Here is a 15,735-nt window from a genome sequence, read left to right as displayed (position 1 = left end):
CTCACGCTGCCTCCACACGTACTTTCAGGAACTAATCCGTGGCTGCCAAGTGGACAGGGTTGGAACTCCGCATCCCTCCGTGCACCTGCTCCCAAACCAACTTCCTGGTCCCTTCCCCTCTGCCCCGTCCTCTGCCTCAACGAGACGCCCTGTCTCCCTAAACACGCGGGGGTTCTGCTGCGTCGCAGGGCCTCACACGTGGGCTCTGCATTTTGAAAAAATAAGACTTCCTGTTCGTACCTGTGCTTCCAACCCTAGCGCCCGGGGCAGCACCCTACTCAGCGACAAGCCACCGAGAGATATTTCCGGAAGGCAAGGTTGTCATAACTGCTCTTTTCTGGGACTTCAAGCATTCCCAGACCTTTGATGGTATCCAAAATAATCTCTGCTAGCACAGCGGCAAATATTTAAAAACCTAACAGTGCTTTTATTTTAACGTGTATTGTGCAAATACAGCTGATGGATACCCTGGTGCATTTAAGAAAAAGTTACTGCTTCAGTGTAAGAGAAAAGATATTAATCAATATTAGTACAATAGTCCAGGCATATGCAAATATGGCAAACGCAATGCGGATGGGCCACCAAGAAGTGAGGGGTAAAGTCCAAGTTCAGACTGTGTGGGGGCGGTAGATGCTTGCAGAGGGAGAGAGGAGAGATGCATACTCACCATGCGCACGCCGGAGGCAGGTGGGAGGGTGGGCGGACTCCCCCCTTCTATGAACATTCGCGCACAGGGGTCTGCAAACCATCTACGCCCCGTGTGCAGAACCTGCTCATTGCCTGGGAATGACAACCCACTGGAACACAGCACCTCTCCTTTCTCTGTGTACTTAAAAAAAGGAAACTCTCACCTGAGGGTATGTTCGTTGATTTCAGAGAGAGGGGAAGGGAGAGACAGAGAAACATCGACAGGAGAGAGAAATGTGGGTCCGCTGCCTCCCCACACACGCCCCGACCGGGAATCAAACCCGCGACCTTTTAGTGTACGCGGGGTGATGCTCAAACCAACTGAGCCATGTGGCCAGGGCTCTATGTATTTTCAGTGGCTGCTTTTGGACCATAGAGATGAGTGCTTGTGATGGAGACTAAAATATTTACTATCTGGCCTTTCTCAGAAAGACGCCCCCCCGCGAGGCTGAGGGGAGAGACCTGGGCTAGCAGATGGGGCCAGTGGGTCCTTCCGGAGGCCGCTTCGGCCCCCCGACGTGCTTTCTGAGGCCGGCCTCACCCCAACCCCCAAACCTGACGGGGATATTGCAACAGGAAGACCACGGCCCAGATCATCTCGGGAAGATGGCCGTGCACTTAGCATGCACAGCACCAACACACCAAATTCAACAAGACAGACGGGGACACGCTGTCCAAGCCAAGGGCAGTTGATTCCAGCGATGCAGGGCTCTGTGTCAGAATACACATCGGCTGTCTCAGCACATTCACAGGGCCAAGAAAACCTACGCACAAGAGGAAGAGTCTGCAACCAGACGGCCCGCCCTTGAGTCCCAGCTCGATGACGTGCTGGCGGTGTGGCCTGGGCCACCGGGCACCTTCTCCTTGCCTTGGGTTGCTCTACCTGCTCCCCAGGGGTTCACAGCTTCACCTGCACAGTATGGGGAATCCTGCCTGGCATACCGCACATCCTCCCGTACCGTGGCCGATACCTTTCGCGACTTTGGGCAAAATGACGTATCGCGAAACCCACTTCGCCCTATTAGGCTAACCGCCATGACCAGCTGTGAAGGGCGTGGGGCATGTCATCCACGTTAGCAGAAAGGACACCGTTCAAGGACCTGCTGCACTGTTTCCCGACAAAGTCAGGGGGAAAGGGGCCTGAAGAGACAAGGCGCGGGGACCGCCCGGCCGATGCGGGCCTGAGAATGAGGAGCCTGAAGAGAGAGGCCGTCGGAAAGATGCGACCGAGAAGAAAGACTCGAACGTGATCCCGACGCTTCCGTATTTAAAGGTTAAAGAGCCCCGCAAGCTCTTCTTCGGAGGGAGGGGCGGCGTCCTGGACATGGTGACAGAGCTAGGGGTGGGACCCTATTAAGGACGCTTGGGAACTGTGCCCCCAAAACAGCGGGGCGGAGGGCAAAGGTGGCGCTGGGCGGGCAACCAGAGCACGTCGCCTTGGGGATGGTGGCATCTCAGAAGGGGACGGAGGAGGAAACACCAAGGAAGGTCCATGCAGATGCTTGGGAGGGAGGAGGGCGCTGGGGCGCACCCTCCAGGTGATGGGCAGAGAATAACACTGGCAAGAAATGCAATTCTGCCAGGCTGCAGACGTTTAAGGTCACGTTCAACTTTCAGAGGCAGCAGGCCTTGAACGTCCATGGGGGATGCACTTGGACAACAGGCGCCACGGTTCAGTCTCAGCTCAGAGAGGAAGCTCCAGCCACCTCCAACGCTGTCTCAACACCAATGTTTAAAGCAGGAAGGGGCCGCATCACCGCACAAGGATCTTTGGCAGAATCTAACCTTTTCTTTGGTGTCCATACCACCAGAAATTACTCAGCTCTGTGGAGCAAGGCCCATATTTAAACAACCGTACTTCAGAAACACTCGCGTCTCCTCTCCCTCTCCCCAACAAATTAATATGCACAAGGACGGCACACCTTGACTCTTCGCTGCTACGCACATACAAATGAGAACAGCGAAGATCAGCGGAACCAGGCAGCCCAGGCAGGCTGAGACCTGTCGCATTTAGGAGAGCGCCGCGGCGCCACGATTCCATTTTTGTTATTCTAAGTGGTGATAACGAAACCAAAAGAACAGGTCAGGGAAATGCTTTTTTTTTTTTTTTTAAATCCTCACCCAGGGATATGTTTATTGATTTTAGAGAAAGAGGAAGAGAGGGAGGGAGGGAGAGACAGAGAGAGACAGACACAGACATCGGTGTGAGAGAGAGAGACATCCATCGGTTGCGTCCCTGACCAGGATCGAACCCGCAAGCCTTTTGGTGTGCAGGACAACGCTCCAACCAACCAAGCCCCCTGGCCGGGGAGAACACTCTCCTCCAATGAAGAGCGGGTTTAGCACGGCACCGCGAGAAGGGTGTTTGCGCTGAAACCAGTCCCACTGAGCACCGGTCCGTTCGTGACGCCAGGCAGGGGAGCAGGAGCTGAGGCGCGGCAGCCGGCAGCCCGCCCTCCACGGTGGGAACGTGGTAAGGCTGCTGGGAGGCAGAGCGCGGGTTACGGAAGCCAGCAGGCCCGCGAGGGGTGCTTCAGTCTGTGGGCAGGACCGGGGCGCCTCGCTCTCCAGCTCCTTACCCGCAGCTACATGTTTTAAAGTGTTTTTTACCTTTTTATCCTCACCCAAGGACCTTTTTTCATTGCTTTTAGAGACAGAGGACAAGAGAGAAACATCGATGGGAGACAGGAACATTGACTGGTCGCCTCCCAGAGGCGCCCGGGCCAGCGACCCAGCCCGCAGTCTAGGCAGGGCATGACCCACGCCTGACTGCCGACGGAACCCGCGACCTTTAGCTTACGGGACGACGCTCCGACCGACCGAGCCACCCCAGCCAGGGATACACTTATTTTTTAACACCCAAATGCAACGCATACACAAATGCACACCCACCACCCAGGGTAGCACCTGGACAGCCACGTCCTCGCCTCGCTGCCGTTCTGCCCCGCCAGGAGGGGCTGCAGACCGTGTGACTGACCGCCCACCCCCGCACCCCACCGTGAAAACCCTGGGCGCCAGAGCCCGGGTGGCTGGCGACACCGCGCACGGGCCATCGTCCCCCGTTGCTGGGAGACGCCGGCACTTCCAGGAAACGCCCCTGGGCGCGGACACCTGTGAGCAGGGGCGCGGGTCCCCCTGCCCTGCGCCCTGGGCACCGTGCCCCTTTGCTGCTCTCCCCTTACCCCACCGCCACCCTCGCCCTCCTCGCCCTCCTTTAGTGCTTTATTGCGCAACAGTGGACATGTAACATTGGGTACGTTGAGCTGTACAAGCTGACTGGATACATGTACCCGCTGCAGAATGGCTGCCACGGTGAGCTGAGTTGACGCCGCCATCGCCTCACACAGTTGCCTTTCCCGTGGTGAGAACATTGACGATCGACTCTTAGCGACGTTTGGCTACACACGGCACTACACTCAAGTGCTGTTCGCTATATAACATGTATCTTCTTGCCGTAACAAACTGCGAGTGGAACAACTGCAGAGTCCTCTGAATCCTTCGAGCAAGGGGCAGACCCCGAGGGTAGGAGACCCCCCAACACTCCCAAAAGCACACTGCTTGTCGCTATTGGAAACCAGCAGAACAGGAGACGTTACTGTTTCATGTGACTTGAAAGGCTCTAGTACTACGGAGAGACTATTCAGGGTCTGCCGTCGTTATCATTTGAGGAAACTAATATTTTCCTGGATTATTTCTAAAGCAAAGGCCACGCATGGCGTCAGACAGGCGTGCCTTACCGTTTCCTAACGACTTTCTTTTGCAACACGGTCACCCATTAGCAATGAAGAGAGCCTCAGGAGCCCAGGTATATTTTTAGAGACTCGGCTGAACAATAAGCCTTGAACTTTTGTATAAATTAAGATAGCTGAACCATGAAAACGACTTCCCGGACCCGTGGAAACGTGTCTTGCATAAGAAGGTGTCCGTGGTGTTAGGAAACCCAGGGGAGTCTCGTGGGTCACGTGTGAGCTGCTAGGGTTACAGTACACAAAGCCACGTCATTATTTTGGAAGAGGCCATTATTCTCTAATATTAAGAGTAACACCCCTTTCTTTTCTGGTTATCTCACCTTCTCGCTGGAAGAAAAAAAATGTATCAGATTTGGCACATAGCCCCCTTCCTCCGGTGGGGGGATGGAGGAGAACACCCAGCAAAATTTCATAAAAACAGGGACTGCATTTTGCTCACTGTTAAAAAGTCTATTTGATTCTGCAGCAGAAGGAATCAGAAGACAAAGGGTAAAGAAACAAGGCCATTAAAACGCCACTTAGCAGGAAACAGCGGTCAGCTTTCTGCTGGCTCACCTTCGCGCCTTCGGCAGCCGAGAGAGAAATGTCCCTGGCTCTGCTTCTATTTTTAGGGGAATTAAAATGACAGAAGAGTCTAAAAACGCAAAATAAAGAAATGCCCAGGAACTCTTCTTGGCTGATTTGAGGGGGAGGGGAAAAATAAAAAAAAGTTTGGCCCTGTCTGTAGCTGCTTAGAAAACACGCGCCAACCCCGCAGGCCTGTCCCGAGTCTCACAGGGACGTCGCTAGTTCACCCACTGCAGCCTGGCTGTTTTCAGTCAAAACAGGCGTCCTTCCCACCTGGTCCCAGCGGCGGCTAAGGTGCCAGGTGGGACTTTGGAACTGCTGGCCCATCTTTCTGGAAAGGGGAAGCTCGGTGAGCTGAGAATACAGAACAGCCCTGGAGCTCGGCACTTGGGCTTGGCTGCGGACACTCTCTCATTCTATCGCCCCACCGCACGCGACACTCACAGGCGCAGCACAGGGCGCCAGCGCGCCACCCGGCGAGCCACCCGGCGCGCCAGTCTCTGGTTTTCCCTGTCACACAGGCGCCTCGAAACGCACGCGCAACGTCCCCGAAGCTCCGTTTTCGATCTTGAAGGTCTGGGTACGTGATATTCCCCACTCCTCCTTGTTTGCAGGATGATATAGAACACAGAGCTGTAACTATGTCCACATTCTGTAAATGAAAGGAAACCTGCCTAATTCCACGGAGTGACTCATGTTCAGAAAAACAGCCCCACTGCCGGGGGCCGACTTTCAGGTCTGAAACCCCCGGACGCGGCCCTCAAGACATGCATCATCGAGGGATGCTCCTGCAAGCAACCCATGTGGGTAATAAATTGGCCTCGCAACCATGACTCATGCAAGCCAGGAAATAAATTCCAGCCAAGAGGAGTTTTCAATCCCACTCGAAGGTCTTTAATCCTCACGAGGAAGGAAGGTGCTCCCCGTCCTGGCCGTCGGCGATACGTGACGGATGCGTTTTTACCGCCCCCTGTTCCGATCAGCTCCTCCTCTTACCCACCCTGTCGCCCAAGGCAGCTGTGGGGCACTCGCGGACCGTTAACGTGCACACCCCGGAAACAACGTTCCTGAAAATCGATTTTTCCCCCTTGTTTTTTTTTTTTTCCATCATGCGGCCAGTGCCGCGGTGGCTGTGTGGCATGGACGAAGCGTCTGCCTGTTGCTGGGGGTGGGCGGATGTCAGCCACAGAGCGGGAGGTGGGGACACGCTTCCCCCGGGCTGTGCCGACTTTGGTACCTGGGGGGTCTGGGCGAACGCTCAGAGCGTCAGCGACGGCCCTCCTGTCTGTCTGCACAGGACAGCGGTCCTGCCCACAAGCCTGCTCTTCTCCACGGCGGGCCGGCCAGGCCGCAGAGCCTTCTAGCTTCCTGCAGGGGGATGCAGAGGGAGAAAGGAGCCGTGCACCTGTGGGACCTGTCGCGCAGCAGATCCAGGTGACAGCCACGGCCGGAAGAAACGGGGAGCCTGCTTGAGGTTCAACACCCAGCAGGGGTGGAAACGTTCATCACTATCCTGCAGCTGCAGGTGCAGCTTCCGGGGGCTCGCGTCCTGTGACGCACCCTCCAACGCGCCCTGGGCTAGGGCGGGACTCCGCGCAGCCTCTCGCTGTGCCCACGGGGGCGGCAGGAGAGGGTCTGGGGCGATAAATCGCGATGGAAGACGTGACTTGGGCTGGTGAACACCCAACCCGGTATACGGAGGACATGGGGTAGAGCTGTACTCCTGGAACCTATATAATTGTATGAACCCATGTAACCCAACACGTTTAATTTTACAAAACTCTAGAAAAACAATGATGTGCACAAGGTGCCCTGCTGTCCAGTGACAAGGAAAAGGACGGGGTGGCTTCTGAGACCCCGAAACGCCGCTGGCACACGTCCTGGCAACCTGGCTCCTAGACACTGACCCGGAACCAAAAAAACGTGTGTTCACACACAACCCCCGCACGCAAGGCTTCCTGACACCTGAAGTTGAAATCGTCAAAGCCTGGAAACAACTCCAAGGCGCTTCCCCAGGAACATGGCCAACCAACCGCTGTGGACTCTTCTTGTTTTCCTTTTTGCCACACGTATCCTTAGCGCGAAGTGCAGCTGGTAAAGGATGACCGATGCCGTGCGTCCTCCGCCTCCCTCCCCGCAGCCCCACTGTTTCCTACACACAGCGCAAGGACACAGAGGCGACGTGGCCCCACAGAACCTGCTGGCCCCCTCTGCTGGACAGACCCAGATTGGCAGCGCTCGGGAACGCACACCTCTTGAACGTGGGACCAATTTTTAAAGAGATATTGGTAAGGAGGAGATAACGCAGGCGACGGAACAGGAATCGCAATCGAGAGAGACGAGTTCTCTTTTCGTAACCGACAAGAGAGACGAACAGACGCAGAAGAAGGTGCTCCGTGCACTGTGGTGCCTTACTATCTTCTTGCAGGTGGGATTTTACACCCCGCAGTGCTCTGAGCAATTAGGCCCACGGTGGAGACCTGGAGGAAATTCGATGCGTGGCTGTCTCTCTGCGCTCCCTGCTCCGTTGCCAGGTTACAGAGACTATCAACAAATGCAGACCAGTGGTAACGAACACCAAATAAGGAAGCCTGGGAGGTCTGGGAGAGGGACTCCGGTTTCCCGATAATTCAAAGGGGCTGGCAGCCCTCCGGGCCCCGCCCCGAGGGACCGGCCCGCAGCACCCTGCACGCTTGCTCGCCCCCGCCCTTCATTTGTCCCGAGGTCCCCGAACTCAGGAACAACAGTCTCGCTAGCAATCTGTTCACACGTGTCTTCCTCTCATCTCTGTGCGGAGATGTCCCTAAAAGGAAGGCGTCTCACGCACCAGGTGGAACCGCGGCCGACTGGGGAGCGGGCCTGGCGCGTGGGGTCCTTATCGGCAGAGACCGGGGGCAGGCGTGAGCTCTCGGACCGGCGTTCCTGGAGAGCCGTTCCTGCCCGCTCCCAGGGGAAGGGCTCAGGGAAGCCGCGGGTGTCATTTCCTGCCGCCCGGTTTTGTGCATCAACGTCTTGCCCTATGTTCTGGCACCAGCTGCTCCGAACGATCTGATCTACCTGCAGAAAGGTCGTGTGCTGTCCACGAAGGATGCCCATGGGGGACCCGGGTGACAGAGCTCCAGGCTCGCACGGGGAGAGGTGCTGCCTTACAACGTACCACGTGCCTGACGGATCTCGCCCCGTGGCCCAGGAGAGCCATTTTCGGCCCAGACAGCGACGCTCCAAGGGAGAGAATGACCCGTTCAAGGCGCAGAGGTGGAGCCCCTGGTCTGGCTGCCATGCCGCAGCCTCCGCCCCGCCTGCCCCCACCATGGGGACACAGAGCCCGGGCTCAGGGTTAACGCTGCCCCCCTCCCCCGCAATCCTAGCATGTGCGTCTTTGGGAAGCAGGACCTGGAAATCGGTTTCCTCCTCGAAAAAGCAAGTTGTAGGGCTTACACAATCCGATACCAAGCACCTAAAGCTTAAATGTGCACAGAAGCCGCCGCTATGGGCTGGACTGCGCCCCGCTCCCCCGCCCTCAAGTCCGTGTTGATGAAGTCCTTTTCCCAGCCCCCCACCCCCACAATGTGACTTTATTTAAAAATACTGTCACTACAGACAGAATTAGTTAACATGATCACGCTGGAGTACGGTGAGAAGCCGACGCCACTGTCTTCCCTTAGGAAGGGGAAATCTGATAAATGGGGACAGAGACACCCCCCACACAGGACGAATGTCACGTGGAGACAAAGGAGGATGGGGGTGGGGGTGGGGGACCCATCTATAAGCCAAGGGACCACCGAGGCGGAGCGAGGGGGCTGGAGCAGGCCCCTCAAAGTCCTCAGGACCAACCAAGCCCGCACCACCTCGGCTTCACACTTCCGTCCTCGAGAACGGTGACACAAGGTAGTTCTGTCAGAGGCCCGGTCCAGGCCTCTTCGTGACAGCCGCCGGGGAGACAGGCACCAGTGCTGAGCGCCGCGCAGGACAACATCCTCGTGGGTTCACGGCGATCAAACCCCGCAACCCCAGGAGGCGGGCACCCCTCTGGGGACAGAGGGGGCAGCGCCACCGAGCCAGACACGGGGACCCGCCTGCGCTGGAGATGGGTGACATCTTACAGCAGGTGGGTGGGTGGGGACAAGGACGTCTGCCTGCGGATGCCATGCGGCATGTCTCCAAGGAAACCTTGCCAAGTTTTACAAGTGGCACGGCTATTCCCTTCAGGAATCAATCCAAAACTTAATAAACTTAATTGAAAAAGATGCGAACATGGAAAGGCTCCGCGGTCGGGGGCCGCGCTGACATTGCGCAACAGGGACATCACGGCTCAGCGACATCCGGGGGCCGGTGCGAGGAATCCTGCTCTTCTGTGACCAAGCCAGCTCCCAGGGGAAGGGCTCAGGGAAGCCCCCGCCTTGGCCCTGGGGACAGACGGCGCCTGCCAAACACCAGGTACCCCTGACTCTAGGGAACGGGCCCCTTGCCTGCATCTCACTTACCGGAAAGGAAATTCTGGGTCATAATCACGTGTTCAAAGAAACGCACAGGGCCCCCCTTTGTAGGAGGGGTGTGGACGCTGACTAAATCGGAGGTCTCCGTCGAAGGGGTCCCTATCGGCACACCAGCCCGCGCGGGCTCTCAGGGCGCCCGGGCCTGAGCTCAGCCCTGGCCGCGGCCAAGTCGACATCCAGCACCACGTTGGGCTCGGGTGTCAGTTCCCATAACATCTCTCTCCTCCGACCAGAGACGCCCGCGGAAGAAAGAACATCGTCCTTCATGCCACCCCAGGGACGGCACAGTCCCAAACCTGCCCCCGTCCCCGCGAGCGCGCCAGGCCTTGCCGAGCGCCTGGTTTCCCCGCGCGTGGACGGCGGGCGCGCTGCCGCCGGGCAGACACGCGGCCCCTTACCTGACTCCTGGAGGTACCGATACACCAGGAAGTTCACCTCGTCACTCGTTATGCTCATCTTAGCCTCCCCGCGCGGCGACGAGGTCTTTAGGAAGCGGGGGTCACCCTCTGTGGGAGAGGCGAGAGGAAAAAACGGAGAGTTTTCAGACACGGTCCGTACTGCGCTCTGCTGCATTCTTTTGGAGACGATGGGGAAAAAACCAAACCCACCCGTGATGTTATGCCCATGACGCGAACGCAGGTCGGATTCATGTTATAGTGTGTGATCGTGTGCTACATAAAAAAAACCTTGTAATTATTTACGTCACACATCCTGGTGAAGCGATTCCGCAAATAAGAAATGCGGGTGTGTTTCATAAAGGCCAGCACAGGGTCGGGTTACAAATCATGCTAATAAGGACAAAGTCAGGGGTGACGGAAAACGAAAACGAGCCGACGTTTGTTCAGTAAAAATCACGTGCGTGTGAGGATGACAATGTACTTGAGAACGACCACGCATGGCATCCTGCTTCCCGTGACGGAAGCGCTTGCTTTAGACTCTAAGCATCGGTCCCCACGGCAAGGGGGCAACGAGGAGACCAGCAGTCGTGTGAACTTGACACCTTTCGCTCACAAGTTTAACCGATAAGCTCACGGTCAGCCCACCCAGCGCGCGGCACGCGGCACTGAGGAGAGACACAATCAGCGACAGGCTAAGTCTCTCGGTATCGGGTTGGCCAAAAATTTCCAAAATTTTAGTTTTGTTCCCTACATGATGGTTCTAGTAGCGCTTAGTTGTCTTGAACGCCATTCGAAACAATTTTGTTAGATTGTGTTGGGACGGCTGTCCTAATCAGTGTGCATTTAAAAAAAACTTATCAAAATGGGGGCGTTTTGGGGGAGCCATTTTAATACATTGTGTACCGCATAGAAATCTCTAAGACATACGCCAGGGTTGAATGACCAAAATACAACGTAACTGCAATGCTTTATGGGTTCGTGCAATTATATAGTTTTTTGTAGCTTGACCTGCACGGTTTCCACCAATGAGATCCCTTCATTCGATGTGGACAAGACAGTGTTGACATCTAAAGTCCATAACAGATGGCTCGTGAAAAACGAGAAAACTCGTGAGCGGTCCTTAACAGATGGCGCGCGAAACACGAGAGCAAACCCATGAGCGGTACGCAATGTGTTAATATTGAAGAGGGAAGAAAATATGCACTGTTTTCAGCATATGACGTTTTATTATTTTCAAGGAAGTTAAAAACGCAACTGAAACGCAAGAAAAAAGATTTGTGCAGGGTACGGAGAAGGTGCTGTGACTGACTGAACACGTGCAAAGTGGTTTGTGAAGGTCGGTGCTGGAGACTGCTCGCTTGAGGATGCTCCAAGGTGAGGCAGACCAGCTCAAGCTGATAGTGATCGAACTGAGACATCAGCAGAGAACCATCAATGTTACACCACACAGCAGTGAGCCGACATACTCAAAATATCTAAATCGATAAAGCTATTGGTGAAAATGAAAAATGTGCCTTTTATTTTATGGCAAGAACCGTACGGACTTTTTGGCCAACCCAGTATCACGTTGACCTCATTCTACGAGGCGGCCAGGTCTCAGGAGGCCGCAACAAGGGCGCCGAGAGAACCTACATTTTTTCTGTTTTGCCAGAGACCTCGCTGCATCATCCTGCCTGAGGCTTCCGGGGCCTGGACGGCAGGGGGAACTTGAGGGTGAGGGGACAGAAGGCGTTGTGCGAGCACCTGTGCCTGAGGCAGCCACGAAGATGGAGGTTTTCTTCCCAGCGACCTCGGCGGTCACGGGAAGCACCGGCCCAGAGGACTGAGAGCTGATGCCGACAGGGCTCCTGGGCACCGAAAACCAGGACCCGCCCGCAGCCACAGCCGCGAAGCCTTCCGGTCATGTCTCCAACTGCGACCCTTGCAGGCTGCCAGGGACCCGTCTTCACGGTCCACGTCCTGTGCTTTCAGGCACTTTTCCCAGCGGCAAAACGTAGCGTTGAATGAGAATTGTCGTCGTAATAATGTGTGTACAGGGAACACGGACCACCGTAAGCACGTTTAAGTGCTGCGCTCAGGGGTATGAAGGGCCTGCATAGCTTTGTGCAGCCATCACCACCATCATTTCCAGAACGTTCTCCTCACCCCACACAGAAACTCTGTCCCCATTAAACACTCACTCGCCACCCCTCCCCCAACCCCAGGCACTCATTCTACGCTGTCCCTTCTGTCCCTATGGGGTTTGCTCTCCTCTCCTAAACCTCTCCTGGATTTTTGTTGTTGTTTTTTTTAAACCGCTCCCCCCTCCACCCCCGGTTATGTTCACTGATGTCGGAGAGGAAGGGAGGGCGGGAGAGCGCGCCATTGGTTGCCTTCCCTACATGCCCGGACCAGGGATGGAACCCTCAGCCTTTCGGCTACAGGGCGATGCTCCAACCCACTGAGCCGCGCCGGCCAGGGCTGTCCTAGTTTTTCTGTGCTTAAGGAAAATGAGCTGCGAAGAGATACCAGAAAAAAATTACCGAGTAGCTGCTACATTGAAAGCCCGGTGTATGGCAATACCAGGAATGAGCCCCTAACAATGGACCCTGGACCGGGGACAGGAAGCCTGCTCTCTGTGCTCAGTGTCCAAGGGGAACGCTGTCACCGTCTCTTACGCGGGGGAGAAGCGGGCCTGTGTCTCCCTGCGAAGGACAGTTTCCGTGGATGGATGATGTGACGCTTGAAACGCCCGAGCTGGCTGCTGCAGAGCTGCGCTGAGCAGGCAGGGGCGGCGGGGGGCGGGGGGGGGAAGGTGGGGGCAGGCAGGGCGGCGCACGGGCTGAGCGCTCAGAACCACACAGCCCAACCTCCAAGCACGTCTGCAGCAGCTCCGTCTGCCTGCAGGTCGCGGCAGGCTACGTGACTCAGCCCTGTCATCTGCACAGTCAGGACACCAGCGGCCCCGGGACACGGCCGAGGCCGTGCGGGCTAACTGCACGTGTGCACGTCCTCAGGCCGGGCCCAGGCACACCCGCGGTCCAGGACGACCCAGTGATTATTGGATTCAGCCACTGCGCACGTCCCCAAAGAGGGGCCTGGGAGGGGCGCCTCAGGGGTTGGCAGACACACGACCCTCGCCCAAATTCACCCGAGGGGGTGTCCTCAGAGGTCGCTGGCGCTTTAACCACGCACGCCGCTCCCACAGAGCCTGTAAGACAGCACGACCCCCAGAGGCTGCGTGTGGGCGCGCATGTTCTCTGAGGGACCCCTGGGGACACTGTTCTTGGCCCAGCGTCTCACTGGGTTCTGGGACGCCGTGCGCTTGCAGGTCCAGGGGACACTGTCCAGCTGCCCTGCTCTGGAGCAAAACGGAGCTTTTGCAGCAACAGTAGGAACTCCCTGGCCTCGGGCAGAAGGAAAAAACAAAACAAAAAACAAGAACCAAACAACATGGGGCTTAATGAGTGACCCCTGTTTATTTTCTTGCCTGACCCGATTTTGATTCGAGACGCCTTCACGAGGCTGATGCGAGGAGTCTGGAGCCGAGATGAAGGGGGAAACAGAAAAGGAAACAAAAACATCCTTCCACTGCGACTTACAGCCACCATGTCGCCACCACATTGCTTAAAACAGAGTTTAAAAATCAGTGTGGGCTGACGGTGGTGCTGGAGTTCCCCTCCAAAATCAAGGATTCCGATGCAAATAACAACTTGGGGTTAAAGCCCGTCAAGCAACGGAGGACAGAATGATTGATACCGTTTCTTTTTATGATTTAACGTCAAGACGGCAGCGCCGCCCACGAATCACGGTCCCCTTCCCAAAACAGTTCAATGCTTTGTCGCAAGAAAAGCGTTGTCTGAGGGGTTCATTTGATGCAGCACGCGGGGTATCTAACACGGGGTTACTCTCTGGGAGGGGAGCGGCTGCCGCCAAGTTACTAAATCCTACGTGCTCTTTAATTATCTTAAAGATGGAACCGCAGGGAGAACCTCAGAGCTGGCAGGTGATGCTACGCAAGGCGTGAGTTTCTTGCCAATAGCAGGGAGCCTGGTAGGAAAACACTGAGCTAAGCACACGCTGATGAACGCGGTGGCGATGCCGTGCCGCTGCGCTGTCCTTCTGGGGAAAGTTTCTCTTTCAACGGTGCGCTCCTCGGTGAAACGCTCTAGGGCCATCTCTGAAAGCAGCCCCGCTTCTGCGGGGACGCACGAAGGCGGGTCTCGCTCCTTGCTCCTACGGGCCTGCTGGCGGTTACGCTGCTTCGGTGAATCTTCTGGCGCAGGCTCAGGTTTTGGGGACCCGTTTCCAGGCACGACGAACACCCACTGCAGAGCAGACGCAAAGCCTGCTCGAGAAGGCCTCCTGCAAAAAGGCACTCGGCCCCCCGCGACGCTTCCGGGCTCGGACAAACCCTGCGGCCCTCCAGGCCCTGGGCCCCAGCCCCGCCCGCCCGCTCCACGACGCTTCCCCTCTTCACGCGTGAACTGAGGTTACTTTTATTTCACCGTCATCGGCGAGTGTAAGATGGCATTTCCAATGTACACGTTTATTTACATAGAATCCTTTTTAAAATCGGCTTGGGGGCCAGTTTATTTTGGAAGCGACAGGCTTGCTTTAGCACTTTGCGTATCTCTGAGCCAATACGGAGCTGTTGAAGCGTCTTGTTGCCCAACAACAGTGCGGTCGAATAAACTGTGGCGTTCATAGACTGGCCCCAGTTATAGAAAAATATACACATTGAAAAGATCGCAGAGGAAATATATGAAAGCATTAACAATGGTTCGTCTTGGTTGTTTTCTTTCCCTCTCATCTTCATTTATCAACGAGCACATGTATATTATTTTACAATGACAAAAAAAGTCCCCCTAAGAGGACATTTCCCACTCATCCTACAATTGTATTATTACTATAACCAAAGAACGACTCTGTTACGCCCCGAGTCCTAGCAGCAGCCCCACTCAAAGCCGAGGAGAAGCCAGCAGAACCAGAGAACACCCATCAAAGAGTATGTCATGATCGGGGAAAATGTCCAAGATGCATTCCCATGGAGAAAGCCCTGGTTTGAAGATGGAACGTGCGTGCTGCTAAATTTTGGCTGTGTACACACCACAGGCACCCACACCCAGAAGACGCTCTGCCAAACATGCTCTCTTTGGGGTGGGATTATATCTGTATATGGGGGCCCTTTTCCGTATTTTGCAAATTTTCTCCTGTGAAACTTGAACTGTTGTCACTCTCATTAAGATATAATTAAACCCTGGCACCCTCTTCAGAATTCATCAGTATGGGAGCGATTCCGCACTCCCAAGTAGGAAACGAGGCCACAGGGTTGGGGGAGCAGAGAGGAGGGGTCTTGGGTTAGAAAAATAAAGCCGCTCTTCCAGGAGTCAAAGAACCCCCAGGGCGAGGCGTTCGGAAAGGGTCCCTTCGGCGCCTGGCGGCCCTTCCGTGTTAACAGCGGGCCAGGGCCTTCCTCCGCAGTTCGCCTGCACATCACTCAACGAGCCTGACGTGACAGAAGAGACGTCCACCCTGGAGTCACATCCAAAACCCCCTGGGCGCCCCCCAGAAGGAAGCCTTCCTCAACACGCTCAGCCCAGGAACAGCAAACCACGGCTCAGCCAGCCCGCGTCGCCCGAGGCGGGCGATGTGCACAGGCGGAGCAGCACGGTCCCCCTTCTGCGCCCGCGCCCTGCCTGCACAGTGAGGCGCAAGCTCGCGCGCCAGGCTTCCGAGCAGGCCGCTCCCGCGCGGGAGTCGTCCGCCCTGCTTCTCTAAGGACTCGGCCGTGAAGCTGATGCTTCCGATTAACCTGTAAATTATCTTACGGCCTGTAGTTATCTTTATGACCGAGAG

At 56.0% G+C, this 15,735-nt stretch overlaps 1 protein-coding gene across 3 annotated transcripts in view; it reads right to left on the bottom strand.

The window, feature by feature from the left end:
• The window catches only part of TBL1X (transducin beta like 1 X-linked), a 135,624-nt gene that overhangs the window by 24,115 nt on the left and 95,774 nt on the right, over positions 1–15,735 (bottom strand). For all 3 annotated transcript variants that reach the window (XM_054581036.1, XM_054581038.1, XM_054581037.1), the window contains one exon: positions 9,898–10,005. In XM_054581036.1, the coding sequence (XP_054437011.1) occupies positions 9,898–9,955 (58 nt within the window). In that variant the 5' untranslated portion in view covers positions 9,956–10,005. The remainder of the gene's footprint in view (positions 1–9,897; positions 10,006–15,735) is intronic.

The sequence above is a fragment of the Pteronotus mesoamericanus genome, unplaced genomic scaffold (genome assembly GCF_021234165.1).
Source record: "Pteronotus mesoamericanus isolate MK-2021 breed Mesoamerican mustached bat unplaced genomic scaffold, CSHL_Meso_final contig_65, whole genome shotgun sequence".
NCBI classification, from domain to species: Eukaryota; Metazoa; Chordata; class Mammalia; order Chiroptera; family Mormoopidae; genus Pteronotus; species Pteronotus mesoamericanus.
Note: the sequence above shows the minus strand (reverse complement) of the source record. Positions and strands in the feature narration are given on the sequence as shown.